Here is a 21,163-nt window from a genome sequence, read left to right on the forward strand (position 1 = left end):
CCATAATTAACTTCCATCAGCTGGGGTCTTCTCACTTTCATATCTGCAAGTATCTCTGGAGAGTCTGAAGAAAGCTCACTGCGAACACAGCAGGTTGCTCAGCATATTGATGATTTATTCGTTCTCATTATGATAAAACAGTCTGGTGTCAGGTTCGGGATGAAATGTGTTCTCAAGTAACGATGATCCTTCTTGAAAAATGACAAATCCCTTCAATTTTTGTCTCATAAGACGGAAACAACATTGAGGTTTGTCTTCTCAAACCTGCGCTAATCTATATTAACAATGAGTCAGATCACCATGTGTAATGTGAAAGGTGTCATTCGTAGTGACAAACTCACAGAGAATTATCACCAACTCTGCTGTTCCCCTCAGCTCTACGGAGCGTTTTAGCCTCTTTTAGCTCATTGTTTTTGTTTTACGGCACATTTTCTGTAAGGTTCAGTCTCACTGCTCTCATCACTCCAATTTCCAGCAGCGGCAGGCAGCTGTTTTCATAAAAAAAAAAAACTCAGATAAACCCACTTTACATTACCTGCACACCACCGATCAGCAGACAGACAGACAGATATTTTTCTCAGGAGTTGGTTGAAATGAAACCAGAGCTAAAAAGGAAAGTGAATAATGCTTACATTCATCAGGTGGACACAAACACCACTCCAATGGGATGCTAATGTTTCCCTGTGTTTGCCGAGTAAATGGGCAGTCGTTTGCTAACATGTTAGCCATAACAGGTTTGTCCGGTTTTGTGTTATCAGCTTTGTTTCCTAACTCAAGTGTGTTGGTTTAGAAAAAAGTGGTCCAACCACATAGAGTTGGTAATCTAGAAAGACTACTTCAACGTGAAGCTTGGATTTTCACATTTAATGTCATGTCTTCAGCCAATTTAAATGAGTAATTTGATCTGCCTCCTTTTCCATTTTCATTGTAGTGTCCCACAGAAATATCTGTTCATTATGTAGTTGTGTTTTTTTGTTGTTGTCCATATTAGTTGGAAACTGTTGTAGAATAGCCCATATGGCTCACAAGATTTGTGAATGCATGTGTAGTTTTATTTTTGGTTGATGGACTTGTGGGATTTAATGTTGGGAAGGGGCTCTCTGAGGTTTTGCAGTGCAGCAGGTCTGAGGACACCAGACCTGCTGCACCACCTGGTGCACCTGTTGGTAATAAGTTGATTGATGACAGTTAAAAGGACTCAACCATGAAACTGGTGGACTATTGCACTCTGAAGAAGGCATTGTTGAAACATCTGTATTTTCCCCTGTGCTGAATTCTGACATTGAAAACTGAATTAATGGAACAATCTAATTGATTTGGGTGTGCAAACCCTTTTTGTACTTGCTTCCCCCATCGTGACCAGAATATCAATAAATGCAGCTTCAAGATATTTATATCAAGTACAGTATTTTCATATATGTGATGATCTTTCTACAACTGCAGGAAGTCTGTCAGTGGGAAGATAAATGAGAATTTCACACTCCCCATTCAAAGATATCATACTATGCATCCCCAAAATGTCATTTGAAATGCTATTCAGGAATTAATTTGTTCATAAATGGTCTGAAAGAGTCTCAAAAGGCCAACTTGATGTTTCCAAAAACAGTTGGAGTTATGAGGTTTTCACACAACATCAGCATTATTAAATTCCACAAAGGCTTTAATGGAAGCAAAGTCCGCTCATACAGCTCCGCTGTGCTGCTCTATCAGCTGTTAAACACACATCCTCTACATGTTTTCATTGGATGGCCCTGCTTCCTTAATCACTCTGTTTTTAATGACCCCAGTGTCTGCTCGTTGAAGAATACGGTCTCATACCAAAGGTAAAGGCTGAATATGTGTAGATGACAATGTACACTTCTCCTTTCCCTTAAATAAAAATACTGTAATTACTTTTCATTTTGCTTCTACTCTCACGTCTCATGCAAACGTAATCTTGACCCTTAGTCGTCTTCACTGTTATGACTTCCCCCGACAGCTCAATTACTTCTGCTTTGTGTTTGGCCGACACACACACCCACAGATTTGGTACATGCACTCAAGTTAGTCTCTAGTATCTTAGCCGCATGTATAAATTAAAACATTAAAAAAAGATCCAAATATGAATAATCAGAGTGGCACAGAAGTGTCAAAAGCTGACTTTTATTTCATTAAAATGAAACATAAAAACCAGCACTTGACAGATGAAGTATTTGTTTTTTGGCATGTCTCAGAAGACTTTATAAAGAGGAGAAAAACAGAAAAAATATGACAAGCTCTAATTAATTAACAATCAATCACAAAGCAACCTGAAACACCATGTTTAGACAAACAGCCCACAGCAAAAAGTCAAAGTTATCAAGCTACAACAAGCGCACACCCGCTCTCACAAGGAAAAACTCCCAAGAAAATCTTATGCACATTACATGCACATTACATATACATGTTCATTTTTGTATTTTGTACAATTGATCTATCAATACACCCACAATAAGATGCATGAAAACCTCAGGGTTTGGTCCTCCAAATCTTTTGGTTCGAACTTATGTGTATATTTCAACTTGTGAACGAAAGGTTGCCAATTTGGTTCCTTGGCCGGCGGGATAAATCCTGATTATCACTGCTGAGGTGCCCTCAAGCAAGGCCCTTAACCCCCAGCTGCTCCAGCGGAGATGCTCAGCGACCAGCCGATCAGACTGCAGTTGTGCTTGACAGCTTCCAGGTGTGAATGTGTGTGAGCGTGAGTAGGGTGTTCCTGAAAAGGAGAGTGCTCGTGTTCAGAGAATCCAATAACAACAAACCTTGGGCAGGCCAACTGAGGGAAGGCTCATCCACCAAGATGAACTGTCTGTGTAAGTATGTCACCTTGGCAAACAAAGCAGCACACACACTAAAACATGGACATGTTTTACTTGTATGTTTGCACAGCTGTCTTTTAGACTACACCAGCGTTTTTGTATGTTTTACTACAAAGCTTACCAGAGCATTTTTTTATGTTTATTTTTTTCCTTTCAGGCAGGTGTTTTCTTTCAGTCATGTATGGTATGGAAATTAGGTTTTAGAGGCTTAAAACTGCGTGGAGACACAGTGCAGACTTTTCAAATCAGTCTGCATCGCCATGAAACAACAACATATCTTTTACGACAATTAAAGCAGATTTGATGTTCACTGTGATGGATTATCTATCTCAAGCAAGTGTGAAGATATTATTTATTTGTTACACCCCAGAGTAATAACTAAATTAACTTGTGCACGATCATGTCTGCATAGAGACACAACTGATTAATGGATCTGCAGCCTGGCAGACAGCAAGCCTTCTGGTCATGGATTGAATGATGGCACCATCTACTGCTACTCACCTGGAAGTGCAAGATCTGATTGAGGCCAAAGCTCATTGGTTTATTTCCACTCCATAGTAGTATGGTAATTTGGGAAGTAAACTATGTCACACAGAAGAGGGCTATATTTAGAGTTTATCATTTCAGAATAAAATTACATATTTTTGGGGAAATACTGTGTTAAAATTCTAATGAAATAAGACACTGAATTGGGTTTAGGTTTTAACTCTTATTTGAACAGCGGCACCATTCATCTGAGCCTCATAAAAGAGAGTATTTGGTACAAAAAGAGTATTTGGTATATAACGCAATAGCTAAGAATAGATATACAGTAATTAGCTAGAAACTGGGACTCTTTGCTGTCGGTGCCTCTCTCCAGATGTTTTGGATCTGGATCGTTGTCCTCCAGGAGATTCAGCCTCTCCTCTTGTCTCTCTCTGTCCCTCTGTGTGTGTCCTTTCTCCTGCCTGTGTTAATGGCATGCTTGAGTTTTGGGTCTTGTGTGTTTGTGTAGTCTGTCCTCTCCATGGTGGAGACGAGATCGTGTGGCTCAGATCCGATCTATTTGGTGACACCTGAAGTTGCTCGACAACCTCCTGGATCCATTCTTCATGTTACAGTCTATTCATAACTTTTTCATCATGATTGTCCATACTGTAATTTTATTATGTTGGTCTATTCTGCACACACGACATCTATGTCAGTTCGTCCTGGGAGAAGGATCCCTCCTCTCCTGCTCTTCTTGAGGTTTCTTCCATTTTCCCTGTTAAAATGGTTGTTTTTTGAGGAGTTTTTCCTCATTCGAATTGAGGGTCTAAGGACAGGGGGTGTCGTATGCTGTACAGATTGTAAAGCCCCCCTGAGGCAAATTTGTGATTTGTGATGTTGGGCTTGATGAATAAAACTGACTCGACTTGAATTTGCAGTTGGTTTTATATGTCAAAACGTGGTTGACTTCCTCGATAAAAATACAAAATTGAAGATACGATTTGGACTGGAGCTCTGTCTCCACACTTGCCATGTGAAGTCAGATTCTACCTGATCTTACAATTTGAATGAAGAGGCGGAAAAGAGCATTTGTATAAATAAACACAGGACACTAGGGGTTTCTGAAAGCCTTTTAAGGCTACCTGACCAATTTGAAAATCTCGAAACAAAACTTACCAATCTGACTATTTCTGAGTCAAAATTTGTGTCCAAGACGTTATTGGAAATACAGTCCAGTTGTGTTTAGTAAAGCAGACAGGATGCTAGTTATCTCATCTTTTACTTTCCACTGCATGTTTATATGTTAATGTTTGCGTTCGGCCACAGGTCACAGCCCCTGTACTAACAGCTCCATGGTGGCAGTCACTTCAGCTGCATGATATCTGAGGCTTTGGTCATGTTTAGCTCCATGACACTTATGGAGAGTAAAAAGCCTCCTCTCCTGCATCAGTAGCTGATTTCATCTCTGTGACACATGCTGTGATGTCTTGTTATTTATTACTGCACCACTACATCAAATGGAAATGTTTACAGTTGTTTTGTGCATCATTTTATACGCATTTCCCCCCCAAATTCTGACCTTTGGTAACTTCAGGATCTTGACTAAAATTTAAAGTAAGGTTATGTGGGTTTGAATGACACTTGCCCACACAACATGTATTTATATTGATTTATAAGACGTTTCCACTTATGATACTAAAGCATATTTCCCCAGTGAAAATGTATTTTGAAAAAGTCTTTATTCACAGACTGGTTTTTTTTTAGGACAGTTTAAAATCCAATATGTCTCTGATGAATTTATCATAAGCAAGAGTTTTCTTTATTGAATATGCATGTGTTGTTTCTTCCAACCAAAGCAAACCTTGATTTTCTGTGCATTTCCATCCGGACACTGAAGCTTTAAAAAAATGATTTTCACTGTTAGAAATTGTGCAGGCAGCAGCAGGAAATGCCTAGGCGGGAGTAAAACAACAGCTCTGTGAACATCACTTGCATTTCCAGGAAGAAGAAAACAGTGAAGCATCAAGGAAATGAAAATGACCAGAAACAAGATTTCCTTGTTTAACGCTTTTGCCTTCAAAATAAAATGTCAACTGTACATTATTTTAATAACAAAAGCAGCAGTAAATAACTTATTATTAAGTACATCAAACAGTGCATCTGTATGTGGACACAAACAACACACATAAAATCGAAAATCAGTTTGGGAATATGCACCACTGAAGCACAATATCAACTAACGTGATAACGGCCAGGTGGTGTGCCAGCATATTGCAGAGAGAGAGAGTGAGGAAGAGAGGATTAAAGGGATCCCATCAGCTCATATTTGCCCTCTAGCAGGTTCATTTGGCCATGCCTGCATAAGATGTGTAGCATGCCAAGTTTTATTGCAAAAACTAAATGTACTGTATTTGACAGTAGGAACGTTCTTGATCATATTGTTTCCATAATGGGAAAAGGCATTGCAATTTCAAGGAAATGTTATGATTGACGTTGTTCGGTCACACACCTGGAGTACTGCCCAGTCATTTGGTCAAGTGCTGCTGTGAAACATCTGAATAAAAACTTCAGATTGCACAGAACAGAGCAGCCAGATTAGTTCTTTCTGTGCTAATGTGTGCGAGATGCATAAATGTTTATCATGGCTAACTGTGGAGGCTAACTTAAAATCTTGTCTTCTGCTATTCATGCAAAAAGTAATATGGAATAATACACCATACCTCTTTTATGAAAAAATACTATATACTGGTTTTTGTCATAGGTGTAATATGCGTTAAGTGAGCACTGGTCATCTGGTGATGCCAAGTCCATGAACAAATTGTATGACCAGAACTTTTCTTTATGGAGCTTCTTCTGCTTGGAATATGCTCCCCACCGACATCAGACAGATTTTCTTTCAAAAAAGTCACTAACAAACTTTGATGAATCTCACATAGATATTATTGCCATTTTTGTAACCTTTTTGATTGTTTTTACTTTCTTTTTGTTGTTGTGTATTTTGACAATTTTGTTTTTGTTTCCATTGTAGGCTACTATTGTTTATTTTTTCATATGTAGAGTCATTTCACTTATTTTCTTACCTTTTTATATTTGGCTTGTTTGATTTTAAATTGTTTGTTTTATTGTGATTGTTTTTGTGTGGACCCCAGGAAGACTAGCGACCACACTTTGTGGAAGCTGATGGGGATCCAAATAAAGAATAAAGCATACACCGGCTGTGCAATAGGCTAATGCATTATGTAGGTATCTCTGCGGGTTTTTAAATTAGCTTCTAAATAATCTATGAATTTGCCTTTCTGCAGTTTCACCATCAAATTATTTCTGTTCCTCTTTAACTTCCTCACGACTTTTATTTTGAAAAACGCATAGCGGAAGTGGTACGTTGAATCTGGCCTGTCCAGAAGCAGGAACTTTTCCTTCGTTCCTTCACAACAAGATGGACTGGAGTGAGGTCGATAATGTAAGTCGGTTTGTGTTCATTCGCTGCTTTTGTTGGCCGTGTTGTGAGATTACTGCTTCATCTGGTGGAGACCCGGCTGACGTAGTTTGTCCTAATAGTATTTCAGCAGGTTGTTAGCATTAACTAGCTAGCTCGCTGTTTAATTTTAGCTTGTCGGTAAATTGCTATAAAGCGGAATAACCTGCGCTCACCGATACAACCAACTGTCAGTTAGTCTGTTAGCTTCAGTGGGCGTAGTTAGCCTGCCTGACGTTAAACAGTACTAGCTAGCTAATCTCTCCTCAACCTCAGCGGTCAGATTTAGCTAATTTTCTTCGTGTAAAGGCATTGACGTCCACGTTACGGAAAGTCAGTTTGATTTATCTGGTTGACATGACGATGCATTGATAGCCAACGCGTGCTTAACCATTTCATTGCGTAACGTTAGCTACCTTTCTTATCTTTGCCTATCAGTAATTACGAAACTGTAATCCTCTTTTACAGCTCAGCTCCGGGCTGTTTTCCGATAGCAAGTCGGTAGCTGCATGTGTTCATCCAAATCCACGTGTTTATACTCATTACAGCCAGACAGCGGTTAGCTTTTTGCCATATGTTGTTAAGTTAGCCACCTGTCATGTTCACAGTCAACATCAGCATCAACATCCAGGCTGACAAAAATAGCATCCAGCAGATCCATCCCAGAGGATGGAGAACAGCAGCCAGGTGCTGCTGTGGTAAAGGTGTAGTTCACCCCAGAATACAAAATTAACCCATTAAATCACATCCACGACAGTTGGATGTGATTTAATGGGTTAATGAAATTTGCAGAACCACCAATCACACCAATATACCCCTAGTAGTCCCATATACGCCTCCTCCTATTACATATTTCTATTTACATCTCCAAAGTGATGTGAAATGTTCATCACAGTCAGCGCTTCAGGAGTGGGCGAAATGGAAAAAATTCTCCATCACAGTATATTTAATTTTCTTAGGACTGCAACTAACGTTTATTTTAATCTACAAATTGTATTTTATTAATCGGTTATTCGTTTAGTCTATAAAATGTCCATAACATTATCCCAAAGCCAAATGCCATCAGTATCCAATTAACATTCAATTCACAGTGATATATAACTGAATATATGGCATTTTTTGCTCAATAAACCACTTAATCAATAATCAAAATGGTTGCCGACTAGTTTTCTATCAGTCATGACACAAATTGTGTCAGCACTTAATTTTATATCATGATATCGAAATATGTAAATGTTCTTGAAATTTGTTGCGAAACAGTTTACTAATACAATAACCAGACAAAAATGTCTGTTTTTACCCAATCCAACAAATATTATACCTTACCAAATCAAGGTACTTCATAACATTGATGCAAAAACAGTATTTTTATTCATATATTCCAATATTGCCATAAAGCACCCCTGCTCAGTCATTTGTAACATTGCCCACAATGCCCTAATACACCCAGAGATCATAAAGTGCTATCACGGTATAAACAGTTGACAAATGTATATCACTTCGCAGTATGTATTGTCATATTGCCTAACCCTACAGCTCATGCACAAAAAGTCTTTTGTAGCTGTTTGCTGTAGTTCAAAATGGTCATTATTTACCTCATTATCACCCATTTTACACAGTGACACCTTACAAATAGAAAATGCAATCTTCCACCTGAGAAGAGGTGAGCGAGGACTTTTGAACACCTCAGTTGTGTTGCTGCAGAACAGTTTGATAATGCTTCGATAAAAGAAAACACGAGACGAAACTGCAGACACTGACTCTCTGTGCATTTGACAGTCTGGCAAACCTCAGTAAAGTTTTGAATGCTGAAACAAGTAGTTAAATTAATAATTTATTTATGTTATTTAAATTAGATAGTTCACAGTTCACCCCAAAATCAAAAATACATATACATTTTCCTCTTACCTGTAGTGCTATTTATCCATTTAGATTGTTTTGGGGTGAGTTGCTGAGTTTTGTCCGTAGAGATGTCTACCTTTTTTGAATATAGTGGAAAACAGTGGAAAAATACATTTAAAAAACTCAACAGCAATGTCTCTTTCCAGAAATCATGACCCGGTTACCCAAGATAATTCACAGACCTTGTTGTGAGCAGTTTCATGTAGAAACTATCGGTAGAAAGAAAATAGTTCCTACATGAGGAACTTGGCCAGACTTGACAGGGATGGTCACTGTCATGGTAACTTAAACACCTAAGCCACCAGGACACCCCTATCTGGTGTTTGTCGAGGTGTCTGCATCCTCAAATAAACATCCCAAATCCCTTAACCAGCTTTCATCCCTACTGTGTGACTGACTTAAATCAGTGAAGCTACTGTTCTCTGCCAATTTAAGGTTTCCACGTGAACAACCAAATCTGTGTGTCCCTTTGTGTGTATGTGTTGCAGGGTCACAGCCACATGCGTGACAGCTGTCACCATGAACATCCAGGTCATTCTCACAGTCACGGGCCGAGAGCCGCTCACCCCTTCATGGCACCTTTTCACGGACAGTTCGGCAAAAGCACAGATGAGGCAATGAACCTCAGTCAGCAGCCGAAGAAACGTTCGCACATGGATGACAGCAGCAGTTGGGACATAGTGAAGGCATCACAGTAAGTGGTGGAACATTAGGTCTGTGTCAACTGGTGGACATTTTAACGTGTAGTTCCATTTCATATGATGCCATAATTGTCGAAGAAAGTAAATAAAGTAAATTAGTGTTACTCTGTGATCTTTTTAAGTTGCTGTTATCTCTTCTTTGGCAGTAGCAGGTCACCGATGAGCAAATTATTGTACATTGTATAGATTAATGCACATTATGAGTCCCGTTTGTCACGACTTGGGTCTTATTTTCGTATATATCTGGGAACACAGTGACGTTGCTGTAAAGAGGTTTGACAGAACAAGAAACACGAGCAGTCAGACAGTCTGCAAACAGACCAGCACTTTAGCCAGATTTAATAAACTACTTTATTTTGAGGTCAAATTGAAAGTGAGCGTGTCTGTAATGATCCTTCAGGTAAACTGTGTGTACACAACCGCTGTAAACTGTGATGGATGTTTACAACAGACAGTTTGGGTAATAATTGTATTGTTTGCTTTCGTTTTTTAAATTCCAAACAAGTTTGGCTAAACTGTCGGTTTGTTTCCAGCCTGCCTGATCGTCTGGTTGCTCGTGTTTCTTGCCCCGTCGGACTTTTCTTACTTCTTTTTGCCTTGTTTCCAGATCTCAGAATTAACTTGTACAGTGTTATTATTACTGATGGAAATTATGGCCCAAACTACAAAAATAAAACCCAAGTTGTAATAATAAACTAGAATTTTTCTTTAATGTTTGATACATTTGATAACGACACAAATGCATTTTTCTGATCGTATGATTATATATTGCGCAAACGCAGACTAATGTTTTGACAGCTGATGCGTCAAACACACACTTTCTCTTTTTCTGAGGTTGCAGACACTCCTATAGCAAATATATTCAGGATCATAGTTTATTTGGCCTTAAATTCCAAAACATGTAGAAACATTTAGTTTTAATAATATTACCCTAAACATAACAAGATATAGTTTAGATGTAGCATACTATAACCTTCCCTTGAATGGTTCACCACTGTAACTACAACAGCCACACGGGAAAATATGTCACTGTGCAATTTAAAGCGCTAGTCTGGTAGTTATTATTATTGGTGTGTTTATAAAGTGTTTTTCTCTGTGTGATCCTCTCAGGTTCGGTATCCTTGAGCGCTGTAAGGAGCTGGTAGAGGCAGGATATGACGTCAGACAGCCGGACAAAGAGAACGTCACTCTGCTGCACTGGGCGGCAATCAACAACCGCTCAGAGCTGGTCAAGTAAGTAATATAATTTCTGTTTCATTACAACTGACTTACCAGAGAGACATGAGGAATCTGTTATGTAAGCATATAACACTCCACTGCAGGCTACTCACCATATTTCTCCAAACACAGAAGCTGTCTGATCTGAGTAGTAGTCCTTTGTCAATCAGTGTGTCAGTAATTTGGGGATGTTACTTTTTTTTGGAAGGATTCCTTGTTACTTTTGCACTTCTCTACACACACTCTTCTGGGCTTAGAATAACTGAGGCTGAAGTAGAAAATTTTAATGAGAGCTTTGATATAATTTTGCATGGAGGCTTGTGAAGTTTCAGTCATATCTGGAGATCATTCTTGGATTTTAATTGCTTAGTTTAAGCGAAATTAGACAAAACACTGTACTGTGTACAGTGTGCTCAGGTAAATGAGATGCAATTTGTTGAGACATACATGGCAAGCAATTATGTTTAAAAATGTATTGAAACTACAAATTTTGTATCATATTGGCTGTTTAGTTAACATACATAACATAAAATCACAAGCTAAAGTAAGTGTAAATGGTTTGGTGTTGCTGCTGTCAGCTGAACATCATATTGAAAACAAACTGCTTCAGTACAATCAGTCCTTCATGTATTTTATTTTTCACTGTCAGAAACGCAGTGCTTTGAGCAATAATAAACAGAAACATTTAGTTTTAATAATATAAGAAATAGAGACTGAACTGAAATACGACAAGCTCTGAAACACAACATGTCCTGAACGGTCGACTCTGATTTTTGCTCTCTGTATCTTCCCTGCTGTTTCCTGACAGGTATTATATTTCTAAAGGGGCGATAGTTGACCAGCTTGGAGGAGACCTGAACTCTACTCCTCTTCACTGGGCCATAAGGTGACTGAATGACCATAAAGGGATTCATTGCTAGGGTTTGGTCTGCTTTTCTATTCCAGATTTGATTCAGTCCTGTTTCTGTTGTTTATATATCCTTAATCTGTTGAAAATAATGTTAAAAACAAAATTCACCTTTATTTTCAGCAGCTTTAGGCTGCCTTTAAAACATGTGCCATAAATAAGTAGGCATTTTCTCATTGTTTGGTTAAAAGGTAAATTAAAGACAAATAAATATTAATCCACCATATTTTAAACACTACACAAGTACCTTGACCCATGTGTGACCAGTGATGTAGACAGAAACACAGATCCAAACTTTGCTTCAATCCTCAGATTCAAAAAGCACATCTCATGGATTTCCAATTCTGATACATTTTAATTAGGTTCTAATTCAGAACTGATTCTGATACCCAAACATATTGATTGCCACTGTAGGTGCATGCACTGCTGGGCTGCTTTGGTTTAGTTTGCATATGCACTTTTGATTGATCAGACACCACATTTCGGCAGAACTGGGGGAGAGTATGCTCTTTGGTAGTGTGTAGTAAAAAAGAATACATAACTGTATTACAACTGTACAAATTAAAATAAAACACAAGATGAGTCATGCATTTTGTTTCTGATTGGCCGAAGTGCTTTCTGCAGGGTGATATTTTGACTTTTTTTGAAACTTAGTTCAGTGCTTCCTCTATAAAGCTGTTTGTGGCTTTTGTCAATGATGAGGCAGGGCCACCTCTCTATGGTGATCCAGCTGATGAGATACGGAGCAGATTCCTCCATCGCAGACGGAGAAGGTTACCGTGCTCTACACCTTGCGATCCTCTTCCAGCACATGGCCATAGCAGCTTATCTAATGGCTAAGGGACAGGTCAGACTCCACATACGCTCTATCTTTTACCGCTTCTCTCTGTAACACCTTTGTTTGTTTTAACAGTCTTTTCTCATTGCATTTGTAGAGGTTTATTTTTCTTCTCTTTTTATTTTCCTAGTTGGTAATCCTCTCATTTGCCTCTTTGCCTCCAGGAAGTCGATGGGCCTGACTGCAACGGACAGACACCGCTGATGTTAGCAGCCCAGAAGATTATTGGGTGAGCACCCTACTCCTTTACAAATATGCTTTAAACCCCACTGGTTTCAAGTAAATATGTGAAAACCTAAATATCTATTTGCAGTAAGTCTGAATCTGAAAGTCTCCTGCACATGTTGTCTGCCCACGTTTAACATGAAATCATAGTGTATTAATAAACAGTGGTGTATAATCAGAGAACACAGTCTTTTCCTGGAACACATCTTTTGATTTCTTCTTTGCCTTGATTAAAGACAAATTCCTTTAAATGTAAGAATTTGGAATACAATATGTTAAATTTAAGAAAAACCTATTCAAATTAGAAAAGATGTGCACGATGTATGAAAAAAGCTGCCTGCATCACAGCTTTCTTTTATGGTTTTGTGTATTTATTAGAAACAAACTGCAAAAATCTAAGAAATAGTTCTTCAGATGTGAAAACACAGACCACAACTTTTGAACACTCCAGAGAATGACATTTTAATCCTAGTTTGAGGTAAGAGGAGACTGTTAGTCTTTAGACTAGGTTAAGTATCTAATACAAAGTTGTTAATTAAGTTAATTCACAACCTCTTGACATTAGTGTCTAAACAGTACATGTTGTTCTTCTGTCCTAGGCCAGAACCCACAAACTTCTTAATCAAAAATAACGCTTCTGTGAGTGCTGTGGACAAAGTGAACAGGAACACACCGCTGCACTGCGCGGTGCTGGCAGGAAATGTAGACGCCGCCCACATCCTGCTGGAGGCCGGTGCCAGTGTGGATGCAGAAAACATTAATGTGAGCTTCACAAAACTCATACTGCAAAAACAATAAGTGTTTTAGTGTAGGTGTCAGTCTACTGTCACACTGTGAGTAACACATGCCACTAGTCACCAACTTATTGTCAGCAACTTATTTCTCTCAGTGCTAAATGACCACAGAAAATCTGGATGTTTAGCAAGCTGAGAAAAACTTGTGTGTCCATCTGGCATCAGCGGCGAATCCATTTTGCAAACTGTTGAAGACATATAAGGATTCTTAGTTTTGTACTTTTATTTGAAATGCTTACTGGAATCATTATCTCGAAATCATTGGTTTTATTTTACAGTTTTGACAGTTGGGGTGAAAGACAGATTTAGATAGATAGACTTCTGAAGTTCCGCTCCACTCAAAAATGTGTTTGGCTCATTGTTACTTCACTCAGATGTTTGAGCTTCACTGTGCAGAATGATGTTTGTGCAGAGTTTGACACTAGAAGGCTGTTTTCACACTTGAAAGGTTTCTCTGTGCTCACCTTAAATCTGAGTTTAACACGTATCACAGTGTTGGAGGCAGTCGTGGTTCACAATGCAACTTAAATGAGTGAGATGTGGAAGCTTGAAACCTCCAGTGCACACACACTGAAAATGGAGACATTTTGTGTCTAGAAGTTAAACATTTGAAATAAAAAATATTAATATATTCATAAATTTTGGATTTTTCAATGAAGTAGTAGATGTCATTTTAAGAATAAAAAAAATATATTGTTGAAAAAGCATTTTTCAAAGCAGAGTATTTTTATATGTTTTATAACATGTCTGGAGGGGATCTTTAATAATCAGTTAGTAGCTAAACAGCATTGAGCTGATATTACTGCAGCAACTAAATACACAATTAACTCTTTTGAATGCTGTAGGTGGAGACCTTGACACAGGTGAAATCTGAGAGTTTTGCTCTGCATATGATAACAGAGCGACCCCATCAGTTCATTTACTCGCAGTGTGAACAGTGTGTTTGAAAGCAGCACGATTATAAACACTTGTTATTACCATACATTTTGAATTAATCAGTCTATAATGATGCATGTCTTCGTGGTGTTTTTAATGCTTCCTCTTCAGGGTCACACACCCATCGACTTGGCCCACCAGGTGCACAGCCCGCTGCTCATCCACATGCTCAACCACGTCAAACAGGAGAGGATTCGCTCCAATTCGCGCTGCATACGGATCTTCAACAGATACAGGGTATACAGATGACCACACACATACCATCTCAAATTACAAACATAAAACTTCTGTTCACACAAAACACAAAAATCTCCTGTAATCTTAGAACATTGATAAATCTGTAACAACATCCTGTTTTCATTTTCCAGGTCTTTCTGCAGTTTTTACTCTGCACTGCTGTGTTTGGAAGTGTGGGCGCCATAGTTGATATGAACTCAGAGTCCTGGTTGCTTAAAGGGATCCTGTTTGCCTGTGTGATAGGTGTGATCAATCTGGCCTCAAGGTGAGGACACATTTCCACTGAGCTGTTCTCTTGACTGTTCTTAGTTTAGTGTAAATGGAGAAAGAGTAAAACAATCCAACATTTTGCTCCAGTGCTCATGTACTCCATCTGCATGTTGTACAAAACCGGTTGTTTGTCTTTTAATAAGAAATGTTTGTGTCTAAACAGGAACTTCCCAAGTCCAGCCTTTCAGTCTCTACTACCAGCTACAGCTCTCATGGCTTCAGTCTTCTGGATGCTCGTCACCTGGTGCCTCTGGTTCCTGCCAGATATCCTTTCCTTGAATGAAACAACACCCGAAAACAGTTACAAGACAGTTATTTGTGATGTTCCCTGCAAACCAGTTTTTTTTTCGTCGTAGGGTGGAAGTTTCTCTTACCTCTAGAGGACTCAGACAGATATTTGCAGGAGCGACAGTAGATTTTAATGGCAAAAAAAGATCTGTGGTCCTTTATCAACATTCAACGATACATCATGTCAGTCCATCAGAATCAGTGAGTGAGAACTCGTCTCTTGAGCTGCCTGACATTGGAGAAGATGCTCGGAGACTAATTTCTACATTCATAGGAGGCAAAATTAGACCAGAATGCAATGCAGCTACAAGGCAGGTTGCATTTTAAGTATGACATGTTGCCATGCAGGAACTAACTATTTGGCTAGCTTGCTGTATTTGAATTTATATGCCCAGTTTTTATTGAAAAAAAGCATGTTTATGCCTCATCATTAGGATTTGTTTTAGAGGCATTCTGGGAAATGTATCGAAGTCTGTATCCGATGAAGGCACAGACAAGGCCTGTGAATGTAAAGTAAGAGGTTCTGAGGGTTTTTTTTTTCATTGTAAACAGAGTGAGAGAGACTTCACCCAAGTTTTATCATCGTTATCAGAGAAGGCAAATAAACAAAGAGATGTGACTGCTGAGCAAACGCTGCTGCATTTAAACCAGTGCAGTGAAGTATTCACTGTGATCAATAGCTAGTAAACTTAGCAGCTGCTTTTCCTTCAGTTTAATGTAATGTTTGATATTTTAGCCTTTTGATCAGCTGATGAATGAAGAGTTTCTTAACCATTGTCTCCACATGGGCACAGCGCCACAGTTCAGGTCTTGTTCACTCTGAATGCCACTGCTCTGCTCTACTACTACCTCCGTACCTGCAGGACCGACCCAGGCTTTGTCAAGGCAACCGAAGAAGAGAAGAAAATGGTGGGATTGCCATTAAAAGTTAGACACAAAATATTATTATCTTACATGTAAATGTTTTATGCACAAATGAGCGGAGTTCTGTTTGTCTTGTCAGAATGTGTTGGTGTTGGCTGAAGCCGGCTGTCTGGACCCCAGAATATTCTGCACATCTTGCATGGTGAGGTTTGAACACAAAACCTTAACTTTTTACACCACTGTTCTATTAACACAAACAGTGACAACCTAGTGTGTTTTACACTGCTTTGTTCACAGACAAAGAAACCAATGAGAACGAACCACTGCTTCACCTGTGATGCCTGTGTGGCGAAGCAGGACCACCACTCCATCTGGACCAACGGCTGCATCGGTACGATTGTAACTGGCAGAAAATATAACATGTGAAACTGTCAAACTTCTTTCTAGTTTGAGAGAACATACTTCACGCAATCCTCAAAACTTGTTATTTTAGTAACTAAAAATGTTTCATCTGGATCTGCATCAAAATACTCATAGTGGGGTATTTTGGCCAGGGATATGGACTGTTTGTCAGATTATTTTCATTTAAGTTAAGTAGTTCCTGAGAAAATATGGAAAATGTTCAAAATTGCCCTGTTTCACAATGTTAAATCCTTAATAATAAAATAATTGGTTCTTTGTCCACTGGTATAACCTTCCACCAGATTTAATCTAAATCTGTTAACAGGTTTTCAAAATATTCTGCTAATTTCAATTAACTAGAAATAAACTCCTTGGGGGTCGTGATAGGGAATCTTGTTTTGTTCTGTCGAAGCAAGAACTTTTTCTTTTACATATAAATGTGTGTTTTGGAAATATGGACAGAAACAGAAACATCAATACAAACATAAAAAAGCATTTCATGGATAAACTGTGTTCATATTAGAGATTATTAGTGAGTAAATCACTGATGCATGTTCATTGGCAGAAGTTGAAAATTACAACAAATTGATGCTATAGCTGAAAATATCTTGCTTATAGAGTACAATTACTCATTAACTATCAGATACTGCAATTAGTACACAGTGTATAATTTTATTTCAATATTCATCTGAGCATGTTACAAGTGCATTTTGACTTATTAGGATGTGACAAATTATAGCAGCCAACATTTGTTACAGGATCAGCTCCCTCAGAAGTGCACACACTGTGGAGTCTTTTGACTAAATTGAAGACGATCTCACATGTTTGTTGTCTTCCAGGTGCGAGGAACCATCACTTCTTCATCCTCTTTCTGCTCTCCCTCATGCTGATGGGAGCCTGGATGTTCTACGGTTGTCTCATGTGTGAGTGACTTGACATACCGTGTAATAACAGTATCTGACACCGTTTTACATTTACACTGGATACACATGACTGTGCTGTGTATATTTTTTCAGACTGGTCGACTCACTGTGTGCTGCATTATGAGGAGCAGGGCCTGTGGGGCGTGGTCTCTGTCCTGGTCAGCTGCTCTCCATGGCTGCTCAGCATCTTCCTGCTGGCCTTATATCACACCTGCTGGTCCGGCTTGATCCTGCTGCAGCAGCTCTACCAGGTGACTGGCTGCTTGGAGTTAACGACTTTCTACGGCTCTCAAAGATCCTATGAACATTGTTCTCGGTCTTAAAAACCAGACTCAAAGTGAAGAGAGACCTCAGAACTATGTGCCTTCATAAATTAAATTGATTTTATTTGTGTAGTCTCATAAATGTCTTTAAGATTTCTGCTAATGTAAAGTAATATAATACCTTTTATATTCTAATTGCCTATAACTGTAAAATGTCCATAATAATTATATATAATTACTATATAAATAACAATAATGTTGGCAATCAGATGGGTCTCTTTGCAGAAATCAGGCAGAATTCTCAATGTCTCAAAAAACTGGCTTTCCACATTTATTGCATGAATCAGACATTGTTTTATATTTCAGCCCAACTGTAATGACAACTGGCTTTTCATCCCTTAAAGGTCCATTGTGTAACATTTAGGAGGAGCTATTGGCAGAAATGGAATATGATATTTATAAGTATGTTTTCATTAGTGTATAGTCACCTGAAAATAAGAGTTGTTGTGTTTTCATTACCTTAGAATAAGTCATTTATATCTACAGAGGGAGCGGGTCCCCTTCCACGGAGGTCCCCGTGTTGCAACGCCATGTTTCTACAGTAGCCCAGAACGGACAAACCAATCACTGGCTCTAGATAGGGCCTTTCACGTTTTTCGCGGCCACCGTAGTTTCTCCTACATGCTTGAAACGAGAGGGTGATGCGAGCAGTATTCAAATGGTTGCAAACTGCAATTTCACCGCTAGATGCCACCAAATCCTACACACTGGACCTTTAAATTGTCAAATCATGGAAATATACCAACTTAGCTTATGTGAGCCGGGCTGGAAGTGGCAACAGAGGCCAAACCTGTTGAGTCGGTGCATGAAATCTCATTCTGTTTACGTTCTACTGATCTGCTGTGTTATACACACAATGAGTGTCCTCTCTGTCCGTGTGGTGATTGATGTTCTTCCTTTGTGTCGGAGCAGATCGCCTTCCTGGGGCTGACCACAGCAGAGCGGACGAACCTGACCCTCCACCAGAGGAAACTCCGACAACCTGTCTCCCTGAGACAGAATCCATACAAGTGAGTTGATATTAGTGATGTCATTATTTAGTGCACTACTTTTGAATATTTTATTATAAATTATAAATTAGTTTCTTTTACACGTTTCATTGAAACTCTATAATGTCATGTTCTTTATTTCAGTTGGTAAACAATTTTAAATCAATATTTAATGTCAGAGGATTAATGTCTTTAGTTAATGGCTGTGTAATTATGATGCAGGGGGAGCTTTATGCTTTTCAGTGATGGTCTTGTGCAGTAATGAACGTCTCATTGTGCATTAGCTCTGATTTATTACTGATATCACTGCCAAATGTGATATTAGTCTCTATGGAAACAAAATCTGGACTTAAATCATATTGAACATGTGTAAGCTGATGTTTGCAAACGTCTACTGAGAGGTTTGTGAATTAGACGTGCAAATGCATGCTGAAAATTGTATACCTGGATCTGAAAATGTATTAAGAGGCAAATTTCCCATATAATTTATTTTTCACAGCATATCTCAGTCGGTTTTTACAGCATATTCAGTAACATGAAACATGACAGACATTTTCAAATTGAGTTCTGCACTAAATTATGCATTTGACTAAAAGAACAATCAGTCCTGTCAGGATCTTACATAGTTTTGTTGTGATTTTTGAAGCCTAAAATGGCTTATCTGAAAAATTGTGATCCAATATAAAAGTGGTGACTTTAAATCAGTGAGTCACATAAGTGGTTTGAGGCATCAGGTTAGAGTTGGTTCAGTTTGTATAAGCTTGGAAATTGTTGGATGAGACTTGAACTGATGGAGCTCCGCCTGGGAAGTCGACTTCAGGGGAAAGAAAGTCCCTCAGGCGTAAATGTTCTCGCAGGAAATCTGGTTTGATTTTACTTTTCCTGGGCTGTGGGTGAATCAAATTATTTTATGTGGGGGGAAAAGTGCAGTGATTGGTAAAATTTAAACAGCATTCTTCCAATTCAATATTTTTTAGCAGAAATTTTTGTGAGGATTGGACAAAATTGAAAGCTCTTGTAAACAATGTTGTTTTTTCAAATTCCTGAAAACAAGAAATTGTACAAATTTCAGGCAGTGCATTTTCAGTGGTGAAGTCCTGATTTTATTTCCATTAACCCATCACTTGATACTCTCTCAATACAATTTAATTCAGTTAAATTCAAAATACTTTTTTGTCCCTCAAGGGGCAGTTTGGGGCAAGTGAATTTGCAAATATACACAAACAATTCGTTCCCACATAAAAACAATCTAAAAATACAAATATGAAGATGTAAGAAAAGAGTTGAAATACAAAAGGTTCAATGGCAGTGGCAAATCCATAGCTCGCCAACAATATCCAACACCACAAAGGCATATTACAGTATGTCAAATGAGCAATCGACTCTGACTGATCAACCTCTCCTGAATCGTCTCTTTATCGTCTCCCTGCAGTTTGGGCGTGGTGCGGAACCTGGTGTCCTTCTTCCAGCTGCGTTGTTGTGGCCTCTTCAAACCGGCCATCATCGACTGGACCCAGCAGTTTCCGCCCGGCCGCGACCAGCACATGTTCGGACAAGCCGACATGATCTGACCTCCCAACCACCCCTCGCTCAGGGTCATGGGTCAGACTTTTACAGTAGTTCTGGACCAAAAGCACAAAGTGTATTTATTTATTTTTGTAATGGTTTGGCTCCTTGTGAAGAGAGACCACGATATCAGAAGTTGGGAAAACACAAAGCGTCATGTAGATATTGTTCGATTCAGTTGCTCTTCGTACAGACTGCTGCTGCCTTATACTTGACCAATGTAAGTGACATGAAAATGACAAATGTTTTAATTTGGGTACAGTTAACAAACCTTTAAAGGCCTAAATTGTATTTGAAGTTTTAAGATGTTTTTTACGAGCACATCAAGCCTATTTTTTATCATCTGTTCTGGGGGAAAAAAGGATCTTTGTACGTGTAAACAGTTGGTTTTATGACTTTTGTAAGAGTTGCATGTGTTTAATAATGAATGACCACTATAGTACTTCAATAAAGCAATGTTGTGCCTGTCTTTTTAACTGGCTCTGTGTGGATTCAGGTCAACAACCTGGACTCAGATTTTGATTGTTTAACTCAGTGGTCATTTTTGAAGCCTCACGAGAAGAAAGGAGTCTGATGCTGTGACAACCCCACAGAGAAGTATCACCAACTCAACAGCTCAACGTAGCCTTTTAGCCTGTTTTAGCCTCTTTTCGGTTTTGGTTTTACAGCACATTTACTGCATGGTTCAGTTCACAGCTATCATCAATAGTTGCACAGCAGCAGAAGGCAGCGGTTTTCAGCAAAAAAAGCTCTGAAACCCACTGTATGCTACCTGCCCAGCACCAAACGGCAGACAGACAAAGTTGGTGACTAGCTGGTGAGGAAAGACACAAAAGAGCCAGATATTTCCTTCAGGAGTTGGTCGAGAGAGGAGAGTGAATACAAGCGCGTAATGAGGACGAGCTTGTATACGGACTTCGTGCCAGGTCAGGTGCGTGCACATATGGATACAAATAGGAGGCTGAATGACCGGTGAGGTGACTGGTTACTTCCAATCTTG

General features: G+C 38.9%; 1 protein-coding gene across 2 annotated transcripts; it reads left to right on the forward strand.

Moving 5' to 3' along the window:
- Positions 1–2,694: 2,694 nt before the first annotated feature.
- zdhhc13 (zinc finger DHHC-type palmitoyltransferase 13) lies at positions 2,695–20,639 on the forward strand. Of its 2 annotated transcripts, none has more exons than XM_044222166.1 (17): positions 2,695–2,831; positions 9,171–9,376; positions 10,494–10,616; positions 11,410–11,487; positions 12,211–12,355; positions 12,511–12,575; positions 13,171–13,333; positions 14,413–14,538; positions 14,670–14,803; positions 14,972–15,072; positions 15,881–16,005; positions 16,100–16,162; positions 16,258–16,351; positions 17,202–17,285; positions 17,379–17,536; positions 18,521–18,618; positions 20,030–20,639. In XM_044222166.1, the coding sequence occupies exons 2-17, from the start codon at positions 9,183–9,185 to the stop codon at positions 20,166–20,168; spliced, it is 1,890 nt and encodes a 629-aa protein (XP_044078101.1). In that variant the 5' UTR covers positions 2,695–2,831; positions 9,171–9,182; the 3' UTR covers positions 20,169–20,639. The 2 variants fall into 2 exon arrangements, with proteins under 2 accessions (XP_044078101.1, XP_044078015.1); XM_044222080.1 differs by lacking the exon at positions 2,695–2,831 and adding an exon at positions 6,617–6,765.
- Positions 20,640–21,163: the final 524 nt, after the last annotated feature.

Source organism: Siniperca chuatsi, linkage group LG1 (genome assembly GCF_020085105.1).
Source record: "Siniperca chuatsi isolate FFG_IHB_CAS linkage group LG1, ASM2008510v1, whole genome shotgun sequence".
Taxonomy (NCBI): domain Eukaryota; kingdom Metazoa; phylum Chordata; class Actinopteri; order Centrarchiformes; family Sinipercidae; genus Siniperca; species Siniperca chuatsi.